This window comes from Canis aureus, chromosome 19 (genome assembly GCF_053574225.1).
Source record: "Canis aureus isolate CA01 chromosome 19, VMU_Caureus_v.1.0, whole genome shotgun sequence".
Taxonomy (NCBI): Eukaryota; Metazoa; Chordata; class Mammalia; order Carnivora; family Canidae; genus Canis; species Canis aureus.
This window is the reverse complement of record NC_135629.1, coordinates 46,487,688-46,503,154: the sequence shown is the minus strand read 5'-3', so window position 1 is coordinate 46,503,154 and position 15,467 is coordinate 46,487,688. Positions and strand designations below refer to the sequence as shown.

The 15,467-nt window shown below is 48.7% G+C and overlaps 1 protein-coding gene across 3 annotated transcripts in view; it reads left to right on the top strand.

Annotated features, from left to right (window-relative positions):
* The window catches only part of SLC27A1 (solute carrier family 27 member 1), a 31,899-nt gene that overhangs the window by 3,463 nt on the left and 12,969 nt on the right, over window positions 1–15,467 (top strand). For all 3 annotated transcript variants that reach the window (XM_077859461.1, XM_077859459.1, XM_077859460.1), the window contains exons 3-5: window positions 14,402–14,796; window positions 14,929–15,090; window positions 15,185–15,254. In XM_077859461.1, the coding sequence (XP_077715587.1) occupies window positions 14,402–14,796; window positions 14,929–15,090; window positions 15,185–15,254 (627 nt within the window). The remainder of the gene's footprint in view (window positions 1–14,401; window positions 14,797–14,928; window positions 15,091–15,184; window positions 15,255–15,467) is intronic.

The following is a 15,467-nucleotide window of genomic DNA, read 5'->3' as shown; positions in this document are numbered from 1 at the left end:
GCTCTTCATTTTCATCATGCCATGGCTTGAATGTCACCCCAGAGAGCCCTCTCCTGACACCGCGTCCCTGTATGTCCTCTCACCTTGTTGCTTTTTGGCAGAATGGCCAACATTTACAGAGTGCTCCCTCTATGCCAGGCAGCAGGCTAAACATGACTTCTTTAAGCCCTCCCAACAACCCTGTGATGTGGGTACTCTCTTGTCCCCATCTTACAGATGAGCAAACTAAGGTGTAGCATAGTTTGGTCACTTGCCCAGGGTCACAAAGCAGGTAAGTAGTAGGGACAAGATTTGAACCCAGGGGGCGTGGCTCCAAAGCTTGACTTGTAACCACTAGCAGCATTTGTCATTTGTAATTATTTAAGTCTCTTTCCCTCTATTAGGCTGTGGGCCCTTTGGGGGCACAGTGGAGGCTGTGTTGGTCTTCATAGCCCTGGCCTCCACGAAGGGTGGCACATGGCAGGAACACGGGATATGTTTGTTGGCTGGCAGGCCTTCCCTAGCTTCCTTGGGTTTGCCCAGGCCCCAGCTCTGCCTTATTGAGCTGGAGTGCCTGTTCCTGGCTGTCTCCCCTGGGGATGGGGCGGGAGCTAGGACTACTCCAACTTCCTGACAGAGGGCTTAACACACTTTTCTATAAGAGGCAGCCTCGAAGATGGCCCAACTTCCTGGTCTTCACACTCATATGATCCCGTCTGCTTTGAATGTGCGCTGGATGTAGTGACTCACTTCCAATGAATAGAATACAGCAAAAGGAATGGGAGATTGTATCTAAGATTAGTAATAAAAAAAGACCTGTGAACTTGGGAGTGGATTCTCTCCCAGTGAAACCTTGAAATGACCACAGCCCCGGTCAACACATTGATTGCAGCTGCACAAGACACCCCCAGCCAGAACCACATAGCTAAGCCACTCCTGCTTTCCTAACCCTCAGAAACTGTGAGATAATAAATGTATCTAGCTGGTAATTTTGGAGGGAATTTGTTACACAGCAATAGCTAACTAATGCAGCTTATAGAGCCCTCTCCGTGGACCAGGCTTTGTAGCGTTCTACAGTCCTGTGAAGAAGGAATGCCTACCAGCGTTATTTTACAGGCTGATGAACCAAAGCACAGAGATGAGGTCATTTACCAAGGATTGCACAGCCAAGGACGGATGAGGGCACTGCATTCTATGTTCTGAGCCGCTGTGCTGTGCTGGGGGTGGTGGTGGGGGCTGCATTTAAGCCCATGGTTCAGAAAATATTTAAGCACTCGCCTACAGTTCCCCACCTCATTCCGTCTCCTGTATTTGTGGCATGAAATTTGATCACATTTATTTATCCTTGTTGGTTTCTTTCTGCCATGGTGCTCTGAAGCTCAGCGTGAAAACATGAGGGGGCAGAAGGAATAGAAGGATGAGAAAAGGTCTCAGGAAGGGCCCAGAGGCAGACAGTGGCTTCTTTGTCCCAGGGTGGGGGTGTCTTGGGCTGCTGCCAGGTGGGGCAGCCCAGGCATGTGGCTGGAGCTGAGCACTGGAGTCCACTGTCTGCCCACGTGGGTGTACTCCAGAGAAAATGGGGGCGAGGGCAGGATGGGACAGGCCGTGTGAGCTGGGCCGCGTCATGAATGCTCTTGTAACCTGATCATGATAAGCTACAATCTCAGTTCCTGTTTTTGCTGTGTCTTCTTTGGATGGGGGGGGGGGGCTCTTTGTAAGGGGGCTGCTTCCTGTTGTTCCCAGCCTTGCTGATGGTCCTTTCCCCACTGCTATAAAAATAACACCAGCTCACGGGGTTCTTGGGGTGCTCTGTCAAGTTTACTCATGGGAAGCTCTTAGAAGAGAGCTATGTCCACAGTAGGTACTTGGATGAGTTGGTGCTGATTGCCATCAGCTGGTGGCTGGACGGTTGGGAGCTGGAGGGCCGGAGCCAGTGTGTCTAGCTGTGGACCCCAGCTCTGCCACTTGCTGGCCCAAGGAGCATTACCCTCCGAGTCCCAGTTCCTTCATCTGTGAAAATAGTCCTTATGTAGTCCTTCCTTTTCAAGAAGCATGAATTGAATATCTCCTGTGTACAACATGGGCACTTGGCTCACCACATGGTACATGGTGACTATTAATGCTTTGTGGCAAGCCTGAGGAGGAGCAGAGGGACCCTGCTGGGGGCCTGGTTCTGGGCTGTTCTGCCCTGACTTGCTGTGTGACCTTGGGCATGTTAATTCACCCCTCTGAGCACCAACCTCTTTCTGTCACCTGTCACATGGGAATCTTAGGGCCCTACTTTGGAGGGTGGCCATGTTAGCTCAGTACCTGGCACATAGTAGCTCAGGAAATGCCATAGCTGGTCATTGTAGCTACTCTATTTACTACTGAATGGATCCGATATCAGAATCTGTCCATGGAGGTGGATGTGTAGACAGCTATCTTTTAATATTTTGTTTTTACTTCTTTTGTGGAATAATCAGCATATACCACATGGTACAAAATTCAAATGTTACAGAGAGGTTTACAGTGAATGTCATCTTCTTTGCTGCTCCCAGCCCTGCAGTTTTTCTTCCTCAGAGGCCTCTTCGATGTCTTTCCCAAGATATAGTTACAGGAATATGCACAGACTTTCCTATTCTCCATGCCTACAGATGGCTGCACATTCTCCATCATATTTCTCACCTGGTACTTTCTGTCCATTTTTATATATTACTTTTACTAAAGTCATACAAGCTTTGAGATGAAAGACTCAAGTCTCCTACCTCTAGTGGCAGCTACATGCTTCTTTCACCCACACCCACATTTTTCCTTGTCTACCTGGAATGACTGTTACCTCTTGTCTGAATCTTTTGGACTTTAACTCCCTATCTCTAAACGGTTTATGGGACAATACCTGAATTTTTTCAGTTGGGGACTTGATTTGTCATCTCCTTCCATGGAAGAAGAGGATGTGGCATCCTTCTACCCTCCTTGCCCTAACTCTCTTCCTATCCCTCTACATTGCCTGTACGCCCTCCTTCCAACAGACACGTATTCCCATACCTTCATTGTCCCAGTATTATTATAGTTGATTGTCATTATTTGCAATAATTTTGTTCTATAAAAGAACAAAAGTAGGACACCTGGGTGGCTCAGCGGTTTGGGGCCTGCCTTCGGCCTGGGGCGTGATCCTGGAGTCCTGGGATCGAGTCCTGCGTTGGGCTCCCTGCATGGAACCTGCTTCTCCCTCTGCTTGTGTCTCTGCCTCTCTCTCTCTCTCTCTCTCTCCTCTCTCTCTCTGTGTGTGTGTGTCTCTCATGAATAGATGAATGAAATCTTTAAGAACAAAAGTGTATTGCAAATATTGAATTAACAAATACTGAGCCATCGTTCCCAGAGAAAATACAGGGTTAGGTTGTTGCAAACCTCTGGTTACATTTTTATCAAGCAAGCAATACATAATCTTGTTTTATGTTTGTTCTACTTAAAGACACTTGATTTTATTTTATTTTTTTAAAGTAAACCATATTTATTTATTTATTTTTATTTTTATTTATGATAGTCACACACAGAGAGAGAGAGGCAGAGACACAGGCAGAGGGAGAAGCAGGCTCCATGCACCGGGAGCCCGATGTGGAACTCGATCCTGGGTCTCCAGGAACGCGCCCTGGGCCAAAGGCAGGCGCCAAACCGCTGCGCCACCCAGGGATCCCAAGACACTTTATTTTATATATATTCTGCTTTTTTTTTAAGATAAGTTCTGTGCTTGGTGTGGGGCTTGACCTCATGATCCCAATATTTAGAGTTATATTCTCTACTGACTGAACCAGCCAAGCACGCCTATATTCTTTTGAAAAAATACATAGATTCTTGACTCATTACCAGTGAACTCATGGCCAACAGCATTATAACTCATGCCTGAACAAAACTTCCTAAGGAAGGCACATTTCAGCATTCTTGTATTTGGGAACACTCGATAGCTTTATACCCAGGGACCATTTTAAACAGCAAAATCACCAGCAGAAAGGACAATAATGCAAAAAGTGTGGCACTAAATAGATTATCAAGAGGATGCTTGTTTACAATATGAGCTGAAACAAGAGGACAGAGTGTTGCCTTAATTTGACCTAACCTGGGAATGCGCACATTGATAATGCAATGTTTTTTGCCACTCTATGTGTGTCCTCCAATGGTTGTGAAAGTAAGGTGAATGTTGATTTGGGGGTTACAAATAAATTTTAGTGAGCAGGCAAATTGGTAATGAAGAAATCTGTGAATAATAAGGATTGACTTATCAATTATCATAATTTGGTCAGGTCACATGTCAGTATTTAAATAGTTTTGATGCTAACAGTATTCTCAGTTCAGCCATCTAGTACACTATGACCATTTTTTAATTTCATTAACAACCTTTATGTATTTTCTTTGGGATTATTGATTGCCTTTATATTTATTAGTTTTCTTGGTATTTATCTTTACTTTAAGCCCAAACAACAGTTGTCTCTTTCTTCTCTCATGAATTCTATAGCATTAGATTGGATTTCAGTTTCACCTTTTTGGAGAAGTCTCTCTTTTAGCCTTCAAATTGTCCAGGGTAGGCTAGTTGCCCTCTGCACCTGGTGCATAACCATAACTCCAGGCCTGATCATAGCCACCTTCCTGAGGATTGGCATTACTTCTGTCTTGGGTTAGACACCCTGTTTCATGGATCCCTGGTGGTTTTCTTCTTTGGTTTACTCTTTTGATTTGTTGCAGCACACCCTTATTGGCTTTTGGAGAAATTGTGATGAGAAATTAATTTTTTGAGACCCTTCATGTATGAAAACGTTTTTATTTCCACCCTCACACTTGACTGATGGTGTGGGTATAGACGTCTAGGTTGGAAATTATTTTCCTTCAAAACTGAAGACATTTCTTCTCACATGATTATTGTTGAGAAGTCTGAAACTCTCCTAATTCCTGATCTGTATTTTTCTTTCTGGAAGCTTGTTGGATCTTTTCAAGATGGTGGGCTACTTCCATCCATTGTATGGTTTGTTGGTTGGTTTCAGGTCAATGAAATTTTCTTGAATGTATTGATGATTTACTTACCTTTATGTCCTTTTGTTCTTCTTAGAACTCCCGTTATTCAATACCTAGAACAGTGCTTGGCTTAATAACTATTTGTTGAATAAATGTAGTGTTGGATTTTCTGGACTGGTTCTCTAATTTTCTTTTTTCTTTTCCATCTCTACATTTTTATCCTACTTTCTATGATATTTCTTCAAATATACCTTCTAACTTTTCTATTCATGCTTGACTTATGCCCTCACATTTGAAATTTCTTTTTAAAAATATTTATTTATTTATTCATGAGAGACACACAGAGAGAGAAGCAGAGACATAGGCAGAGGGAGAAGCAGGCTCCTCACAGGAAGACCCATGCGGGACTCAATCCCGGATCCTGGAACCATGCCCTGAGCCAAAGGCTGATGCTCAACCACTGAGCCACCCAGGTGTCCCTGAATTCCTTAATGTGATTGTTACTTGTTTAAATTAATAGATTTTATTTTTAATTTTTTATAGACTTCATTTTTTAAAAAAGATTTATTTGAGAGAGAGAGTGTGTGAATATATGCAACAGGCGGTAGGGGCAGGGAGACTCTCAAGGAGACTCCCCGCTGAATGTGGAGCCTGATGTGAGGCCCGATCCCATGACCTGAGATCATAACCTGAGCCAAAGTCAAGAGTTGGATGCTCAACCAACTGAGTCACCCAGGTGCCCAAGACATTATTTATTTATTTATTTGTTTGTTTATTTGTTTTTTATTTATATTATTATTATTATTTTAAATATTTTATTTATTTATTCATGACACACACACACACACACACACACACACAGAGGCACAGACACAGGCAGAAGCAGGCCCCCATGCAGGGAGCCTGACTTGGGATTCAATCCTGGGTCTCCAGGATCATACCCTGGGCTGAAGGTGGCGCTAAACCGCTGAGCCACCCGGGCTGCCCCCCAATACTTCTTTTTAAATTATTATTGTCAGTTTTAGGGGGGTTCCAGAGAGCTGGGGCGATCGGGAGGCTGTGGGTAGTTGGGGGGTCTCTATGGGGACTTGGTGCCGGTGAGAGGCCCCTAGGGGCTCTTCAAGGATTCTGGTAGGTCCCTAACAGGTCCATAGTGGTGACTCAGTGGTCTTTGGGGGCTGTCAAGATACTTTGGATTTTTTAGAGCTTTCTCGGAGGGCGAGGGATGAGGGGGCTCCTTGGGGGATCTGTAAGGGACTTTTAGGGTTTCTGAAGGGTGTTTGTCTCCTCAGGGCCATTTACTGGTTTCTCTGTGGCCAGCGCACTCTTTGAGAGTTTGGGATCTGTGTAAGATTTGGGGGGTTCAGGATTTGTGTGTGTGGGTGCTATGTACTCCGATTGCTTGGGGATCTCTAGAGACTGTGATTTCTCAGGAGGGGATGCAGGTATTCTTGGAGGAAGATCTTTAGGGTGTTGCCGAGGGGCTTCCTTGAAGAAGCTGTTGGGGGTCCTCCTGGCATGAAATAGGTGTTACTGGGGATTCCCATCGGAGCAAATCTTAGTAACAAACCCCACTTGGGAATGGCTGAGCACCTGCTGCAGGTTTGCCAGGCTGATCCTCTCAGGGGAGATGCAGGATGCAACTCAGTGTTGTGCTCATCTCTTGGCGTCATTTTTCTCATAGCACTTGTTCACGTTATGTCTCGATGTCACATTTTGGTAATTCTTGTAATATTTCAAACTTTTTCATTATCATCATATTGGTTATGGTGATCTGTGATCAGTGATTATAACTCACCGCAGCCTCAGATGATGGTCAGCATTTTTTTAGCTAAAGAAAGGAGCTAAATAAAGTATTTTTTGGAGTAAGATACATTGTTTTTCTAGATGTAATGCTATCACTTACTTAATGAATTATAGCATCAACGTAACTTCTCTATACCCCAGGAAACAGCTTCATTTGATTTGCTTTGTGGTGATATTTGCCATATTGTAGTGGTCTGGAACCAAACCCATACTATTTCTGAGGTGTGCCTGTATTTGTTTCCCCTGGCTATTGGAGCAAAGTGGCATGAACTGGGTGACTTAAGACAACAGAAATTTATTCCACTATAGCCAGAGAGGCCAAAAGTCTGAAATCAAGGTGTAGGCAGGGTTGGATCTTTCTGGAGGCTCTGAGGGAGAATCTCCCGTGCCTCTCTCCTGGCTTCTGGTGGCTGCTGGTGCACTGCTCCTCGATTTGAGGTTATGTCCACTCCAAATCTCTGCCTCCGTTTTCTTTTCTTTTTTTTTTTTTTTCTGCCTCCGTTTTCACATGGCTTTTTTCTCTGTGTCTGTGGTTCCTTTTCTGTTTCTTTCTTTCTTTTTTTTTTTTTAAAGGTTTTATTTAGCTACCCATGAAAGACACAGAGAGAGTGAGGCAGAGACACAGGCAGAGGGAGAAGCAGGCTCCATGCAGGGAGCCCAATGTGGGACTCGATCCCGGGACTCCAGAATCACGCCCTGGCCAAAGGCAGGTGCTAAATCGCTGAGCCACCCAGGGAGCCCCCTCCTTTTCCGTTTCTTTTAAGGACATTTGTCATTGGATTGAGGGCCCACCCTATTCCAAGATGACCTCTTCAAGATCTTCAATTGTATCTACAAAAACCTTTCCCCGCATTATGGCTACTTTTACAAATTCTAGGGGCCAGGAGTTAGACGTATATTTTGGAGACCACCATTCATCCCATTGTGCAGGGAGTGCAGGGAGTGGGGTCTGGCCCAGGGCAGACCCAGGAGACCAGAGTGAGCTGACTGCAGCACTGGTTCCGTGGTATGATAGTGGGGGCCAGGCTGGGCTGCTGAGATGGTCAGATTTGGGCTAGTCTGCATCGAAGAAAGTCATTTGTTCTACCCAACCCCCGAGGACTCCTGTCTGGGCTTGGGGGATACCATGGTCAATGTGACAGGCTGTGAAGGTGGCAGGTACTTTTCCTGTCCTGTGGAGCCCATGGCCTAGTGAGGGAGAAGAATAACCGAGAAGGCAATGAGAAAATAAGAAAATATCAGGAAAAATGACGAGAAGGATCGAACATGTTGGGGTGAGCTAGTGGCTACTTCAGCCAGGGGGGTGAGTGCAGAGCCCTCTGCACAATTAGACAGGTGAGAGGAGCCAGCCTTGCAAAGACGTGGGGAGAGAGAGAGTTGCAGACTGAGGGAAGAGCAGGTGCAAAGCCCGGAGGCAGGATCCTGCTGGGCAGAGTAACAACGGACCCCTCTTCTTCAACCCCTCTTCTTGGCCAGGCACTTAACACAGGTATTGGGCTGAGAATTGCATTGTTTGGGTCGCTGCTCTGGGCCCTACTTCTGTTTGTAAATAGGGCAATGGCAGGACCTACGCTGTGCTGAGCTGGAGGACACTGTGGAGGTCATTAGGCTCAGGCTTCTGGCATTCCAAGTAAGGAAACAGGCCTATATAGAGAGAGCCGGGTCTGCCCGGGCCCCAGACTGGTGGGCAGTGGAGCAGGATTGGAACAAAGGCCGTGAACTCCAGGCCACCTTTCCCATCTGGGCTGTGCTGGGGCTCAGAGCTCCTGGGCTGATACTTGAAGCAGTCCTGCCTCCTCCTTGACCCTTACCCCTGAGGGCTTCCTGGGCTGGCCCCTGCTCTTATAACTTGCTTGTTCCTCTCTCTTCCTTGCAGTGTGGATATGAATGAAGTTGCTGGGTAGATAAAGTGCTAATTTACTTCTGATTCCTTACTGACAGGTGCTTCTTTCTGTGGGGAAAGGATAGCAACAGAGTTTATTGAGACTATAGGACAGGCTAGGTCCCGTCTTCAGAGATCTACATCTACCTCTTTTATCCCTACCACGACCTAGGAGGTGTAGGATCTTATCGTCCCCATTTACCATGAGGCCCAGAGAGGGACGCACCTGCCCATGGCCACTGTATGAGTGTCCTGGGGCTGCCGTAACAAATGACCACAAACTTGGTGGCTTAGAGACACCTGGGTGGCTCAGTGGTTGAGCATCTGCCTTTGGCTCAGGTCATGATCCCGGGGTCTTGGGATTGAGTCTCGCATGAGGCTTCCAGCAGAGAGCCTGTTTCTCCCCCTGCCTATGTCTCTGCCTCTCTCTGTGTCTCCCATGAATAAATAAATAAAATGTAAAAAAAAAAAAAAACAACTTGGTGGCTTAAAACCACAGGAATTTGTCTTCTCAAAAGTTCTAGTGACCAGAAGCCTGCAATCGAGGTGTTGGCAGGGCATGCTCCCTTGAGTGGCTGTAGGGGGAAATCCTCTCTTGCCTCTTCCAGCTTCTGAGGCCTCCAAGTGTTGCAAGGCTTGTGGCTCCAGTCTCCTCCCCTGTGTTTCTGTCTTCTCTCTTCTTCTTTTTTTTTCCAATTTAAATTCAATTAGCCAACATATGGTACATCATTAGTTTCAGATGTAGTGTTCAACAGTTCATCAGTTGCGTATCACACCCAGTGCTCATCACATCACATGTCTTCCTTAATGCCCATCACCCAGCTACCCCATTCCCCCAGCCCTGTGTTCTCTCTTCTTAAGAAGACACCTGTTGTTAGATTTAGATCCTGCTGGGGGAATCAGGATGACCTCATCTCAAACTTACTCTAGTTATATCTATAAAGATACTATTTCCTTTTTTTAAAAAAAGATTTTGTTTATTTATTTGAGAGTGAGAGAGAGAGCATGAGATGGGGAGAGTCAGAGAAGAAGCAGGCTTCCTGCTGAGCAGAGAGCCTGATGTGGGGCTCAATCCCAGGACCCTGGGATCATGTCCTGAGCCAAAGGCAGACGCTCAACCATCTGAGCCACCTGGGTGCCCCAAAGACCCTCCTTCCAATTGAGGTCACAGTCTGAGGTTTTGGATGGACATGAATTTTCAGGGATGCTCTTCAACAACTACAGTTGTGTGCAGGCAGAGGAGGCAGGGCTGCATTTGAGTGTGGACATCAGCATGGTCCTTACATTCCAGACCCTGTGGTTAGTGCCGGTACTGTATCCCTGGACACAACAGACAGACAGACTGCATGCTTGCTCTCATAGAAATTGACAAAAAATCCAGGAAACCAATAAAGGGATATGGTAGTTTTAGATTGTGACGATCACCCTGAAGGAATAAAACAGGCTGGGAGTGTATCCGTTACCCCTCAGTTCCGTGGCTGTGTAACAAATTACCCCAGAGCCCAGGGGCTTAAAACAATGCTCAATGTGATTTCCTGTGGCTTCTGTGGGTCAGGAATTCAGATGTCACCATCTTACCTGCTCTACCACGTCTGGGGCCTCAGCCGGAAGACTCAAAATCTGAGGCCAGAATCCCCTGAAGTTTTGTTCACTCTCACGTGTCACTAGAACACCTACAAGTGGCCTCTCCATGTGGCCTGGGCTTCCTTGCAATCCAGTGCTGGGTTCCCAGGGCTACTGTCCCCAGAGAGTGTGAGAACATCTGCAGGCCTGGAGGAAGGGGTGTCATCTTTGTGCCCCAGTCTCAGAAGTCACACAGCATCACTACTGCCGTGTTCTCTTCCTTAGGCGTGAGTCCATAAGTCTGCCCCTTCCCGAGGGGTGGGGAAATGGGACCTGCCTTTTTTTTAATTTAATTTTTTAAAAAATATTTTATTTATTTATTTATTCATGAGAGACACAGAGAGAGAGAGAGGCAGAGATACAGGCAGAGGGAGAAGCAGGCTCCATGCAGGGAGCCCGATGTGGGACTTGATCCCGGGTCTCCAGGATCATGCCCTGGGCTGAAGGCAGTACTAAACGGCTGAGTCACCCGGGCTGCCCAAATTTTATTTATTTTATTTTTTTATATTTTATTTTATTATTTTATTTATCCATGAGAGACACAGAGAGATGCAGAGAGAGAGGCAGAGACACAAGCAGAGGATGTGAAGGAACCTTGATGAGAGGTCTGGGGCAGAATATTCCAGGAGTGGGAACCACATGGGCAAAGGCCCTGGGGCAGGAACTTTTGCTGTGCTGAAAATCAGAGAAGGAGGTGAGACCAAGCTAGAGGAATAGAGTGATGAAGTGGGTAGACAGATGGGGTTGGGGCAGGCGGGGCCTCACAGGCCCTTTGTGGAAGGTTAAAACATTTTGGTGGGGAGGGTGTCGGGTGGCTCAGTTGGTTAAGCATCTGACTCCTCTTTTCAGCTCAGGTCATATCTCGGGGTCATGAGATCCAGCCTCACTGCAGGCTCCGTGCTGAGCGTGGAGCCTGCTTAAGATTATTTCTATCCCTCTCCTCTTCCTCTCTTTCCCCAAAATAAAAATTAATAAAAGATTTTATTATGGTAGATTTTGTGCCTACCGAAGTGGAGGGAATAGTGTAATGAGCCCATAGGCCCATCCTCCAGCATCCATAACCTTCACATGCTCTTCCTCCACTGTCTGAGTCCCACTGGTGCATCCTTTCACCTGTTAGTTTTCTAGAATCTGTCTCTGGAAGGCAAGGACTCTCCCTTTTTAACCTTGCTGCAAGATAGTCTTTGTGAATTATCTTGTTTGGTTTTCTTGTAGTAAATAAAGCACTTATAAAATTTCCATTAGTGGGACGCCTGGTGGCTCAGTGGTTGAGCATCTGCCTTTGGCTCAGGTTGTGATCCCAGGGTCCTGGGATCGAGTCCTGCATTGGGCTCCCCACAGGGAGCCTGCTTCTCCCTCTGCTTTTATCTCTGCCTCCTTCTCTATGTTTCTCATGAATAAATACATAAACTCTTTTTTAAAAATTTATGTTAGTGACATGGAGCACATTCTGTTACATAACCACCACTTCTGTCTGGTTCCAGAACATTTCCATCACCCTAAAAGGAAACCCCATTCCCATGAGCAGTCATTCCCCCTTCCCCTCAGTCCCTAGCAACCACCAATGTGCTCTGTTCTCATGGGTTGTTTTTGAGGTATCATTTACATATAATAAAATAACCCATTCTAGGTTATTTTATTACCTAGATTGGTTATTTGATTACCAAAACATTGTGGGTTTTGACCAAGGTCCACAACCAAGTAATCACCACCATCAAGATACAGAACATTCCTATTGCCCCACAAGACTCCTGCCCCTTTGCCATCGTATCCCTGCCACCCACCCTGCCTCTGACCCGGCCCCAGCCCCCTGCCCCCACTGATCTGTTTCTCCCAGCTGATCAGCTTCGCCTGTGCAAAGTGGGTGCTCGCTGTCTGGGGCGTTAGTGAAGGACTGGTCACCAGGGAGGGGTAGGACATGGGGCTCCAGGTTTAGGGGCTTGAATATAGTTGTTCAGCCTCTGCTTACTGAGCACCTACTATGTGCCAGGCTCCTGTCAGGCGCAGGTGTCACATCCCCTGGTCACTGCAAACAGGGGCTTCTAGGAGCAGAGCTCTCTGGTTAACGGGGTTCATTTCTTTTTCTTTTTTTTAAATATTTTATTTGGGCAGCCCAGGTGGCTCAGCAGTTTAGCACCTGCCTTCAGCCCAGGGCCTGATCCTGGAGACCAGGGATTGAGTCCCATGTCGGGCTCCCTGCGTGGAGCCTGCTTCTCCCTCTGCCTGTGTCTCTGCCTCTCTCTCTCTCTCTCTCTCTGTGTCTCTCATGAATAAATAGCTAAAATCTTTTTAAAATTTTTAAAAATAAAAAAAATAAAAGATTTTAGTTATTTATTCGTGACATACAGAGAGGCAGAGACATAGGCGGAGGGAGAAGCAGGCTCCCTATGGGGAGCCCGGGATCATAACCTGAGCCGAAGGCAGACACTCAACCACTGAGCCATCCAGGCGCCCCAGCAGGGTTTGTTTCTGGGAGGTTGTCAACCACCCTGAGAGTAACAGGGCAGGCATCCAGAGGGAGTCGGTGGCCAGCAACTTGCCCAAGACTCTTTGTTTATGCTCCTCAAAGCTGTCCCCATGCCTGCCCTGAGACCTTGCTCATGTGTGGCTGCCCCTCCTCTCACCAGAGATCTGGCCAGCCGCAAAGATGTGGCTGCTAGTTCAGGCCTGGCCTGGGAGCTCCAGAGGCCTCTCTCCCTCCCTCCAACACTGTCCTATGGGATTATCTGTGGCAGGCTCCCTGTGCTTCAGGAGAATGGGGCGCCCATCTATCTCCACTGCTGCCTCTCCAGGGCCTAGAACAAGGTAGACATGAGTCCCTGTCATTCACAGCAGGGAGAGATAGCCCAGGGGCAAGATGGTAAATCAGAAAGTTGCATATGAAATTTGACAGTGTAAGTGCTGTGTTGAAAAAAACAAACAAACAAACAAACAAACAAACCAACCAACCAACCAGGGACCAGAGAAGGGAGGGGGTGGTGGTACATTAATAGATGGGCATCCTGAAACGGCCACCTGAGAGGGTGGCATTTGAGCCCAGACCTGATGGAAGTGGGGGAGGAGCCATGTAGATGTTGGCAGAAGAGTGGTCCAGGCAGAGGGCACAGCCTGTGCAAAGGCCCTGAGGTAGGAGCTTGCTGGGTGTGTTCAAGGAACAGCAAGAAGACCCTGTGGTGGGAGTTAGTGAACAAGGGGGAGGTGGCAGGGGAGCAGGATGGAAAGTGAGGTGGAGTGGGAGAAAGTTGGAGGGGGAGAAAGGTTATGTCCAGGTCACCACTGGGTCTTGCCTATCATGGGCCTGGCACACAGTAGGTGCTCATCATTTGGCAGGAAGTGGAAAAAGTTTGCCACTGTGCTGGCTGCTACCTCTAGGGATGGAGGGCACACTGAGGTCCAGATTTGGGGATATGAGCACAGTCCGGTCTGTTTATCCAGCATCTAGTATGTGCCTGGGTTCTCGGCCAGTGCAGGTGTGACTTCTCCTGGGTGCTCACAATCCAGGGATGGTGGGGAACAGACCCCTTACCAAGTGGCTCTGCACAGGGGCTTTGATGGAATATAGGGGATAAGGAGAGCTCCCAAGGTGGACAAGAAAGCATTTCCTGCCTCAGTCTGGCCCCACGGCGGGGACTGTATGCCTTGATGGAAGAGCAGTGGGCACAGGACAGGGGCCAAGCCCTGGAAGTCTTCCTGGAGGAGGTGATGAGGACACCAGGTTAGGGTGGGTGCAGCATGAGGAATCCAGGCTGAAGGTGGTGGTGAGATCCATGGGAGGCTCTGGACGTCCTAGGAGAGAGAAACAAGGACAGGACTGCACCCTGGCTCCCTCGGGGTCACTGAGCTAGCTGGTGGAGAAGGACTGAGTGACTCTGATTTACATGGCATGGCATGGCCAGCTTTGACAATCTAGGTACTTCTGGGTTGGTTGGTAAATAGCCCTCTCTATGCCCTTGGTACCCCAAGAGACCCAGCAACCAAAAGGTCCTTGTTGAATGTTTGGCATCCTTGGGGGCACAGAGACCTCTTCCTCCGCTTTCTCCAGATGGAGATGCTGAGGCTCAGAGCAGTCTTCTGGAGGCCAGGTAGGGCACCCAGTGACACCATCCCCTCCATCGCCCCTCCCAGTGGCCTCTTGGTGCTGATCCGCGTCCGTCTGGAGCTGCGGCACCACCAGCGCGCCCGCCACACCATCCCGCGGATCTTCCAGGTGGTGGCACAGCAGCAGCCCGACCGCCTGGCGCTGGTGGACGCGGGCAGCGACGTGTGCTGGACCTTCGCGCAGCTGGATGCCTACTCCAACGCTGTGGCCAACCTCTTCTGCCAGCTGGGCTTCACACCAGGTGACGTGGTGGCCATCTTCCTGGAGGGCCGGCCGGAGTTCGTGGGGCTGTGGCTGGGCCTGGCCAAGGTGGGCGTGGAAGCCGCGCTGCTCAATGTTAACCTGCGGCGGGAGCCCCTGGCCTTCTGCCTGGGCACCTCCGGTGCCAAGGCCCTCATCTTCGGAGGGGAGCTGACGGCAGGTGAGGCTGGGTGCAGGGATCGCCCTGAGCGGGGGCCCGGGGCTTTCCGGGCCGGGGAGATGGTGCGGGGCACCCCAGGCCTTGGGAGGGGCCCTGGCTATCCTTGACCGTGACATGCACTTTGGGCTGCAGCGGTGGCCGAGGTGAGCGGACAGCTGGGGAAGAGCCTGCTCAAGTTCTGTTCTGGAGAGTTGGGGCCCGAGGGCATCTTGCCAGACACCCAGCTCCTGGACCCGTTGCTGAAGGAGGCCTCCACAGCGCCCCTGGCACAGCCCCCGGACAAGGGCATGGATGGTGAGGCTAGGGTGGGACGCCCTTCTGCCGACGCCCACCCTGTCCCCCGCCCACCCACCGAGTCCTCGGTCTCCAACACGTGCATCTCCTGCAGATCGACTCTTCTACATCTATACCTCAGGGACCACGGGGCTGCCCAAGGCTGCCATTGTAGTGCACAGCAGGTAAGGGACCCCGGCATTACTCCAGCTTTGGGGAGTGACTCCAGGTCGTCTTCCGGGGTGGGGAAGACCCCTTCCCTCTGCTCTTGCTGGGAATCTTAGGGACATTTCTATCTTAATCGGATAAAACCCATGGCCCATCCCGGGACAGCACTGCTCTTGCCCCTGCCCGTAATGGCCCTGCCTCCCTCAGGGGCCACAGAGGGTTTAAAATCT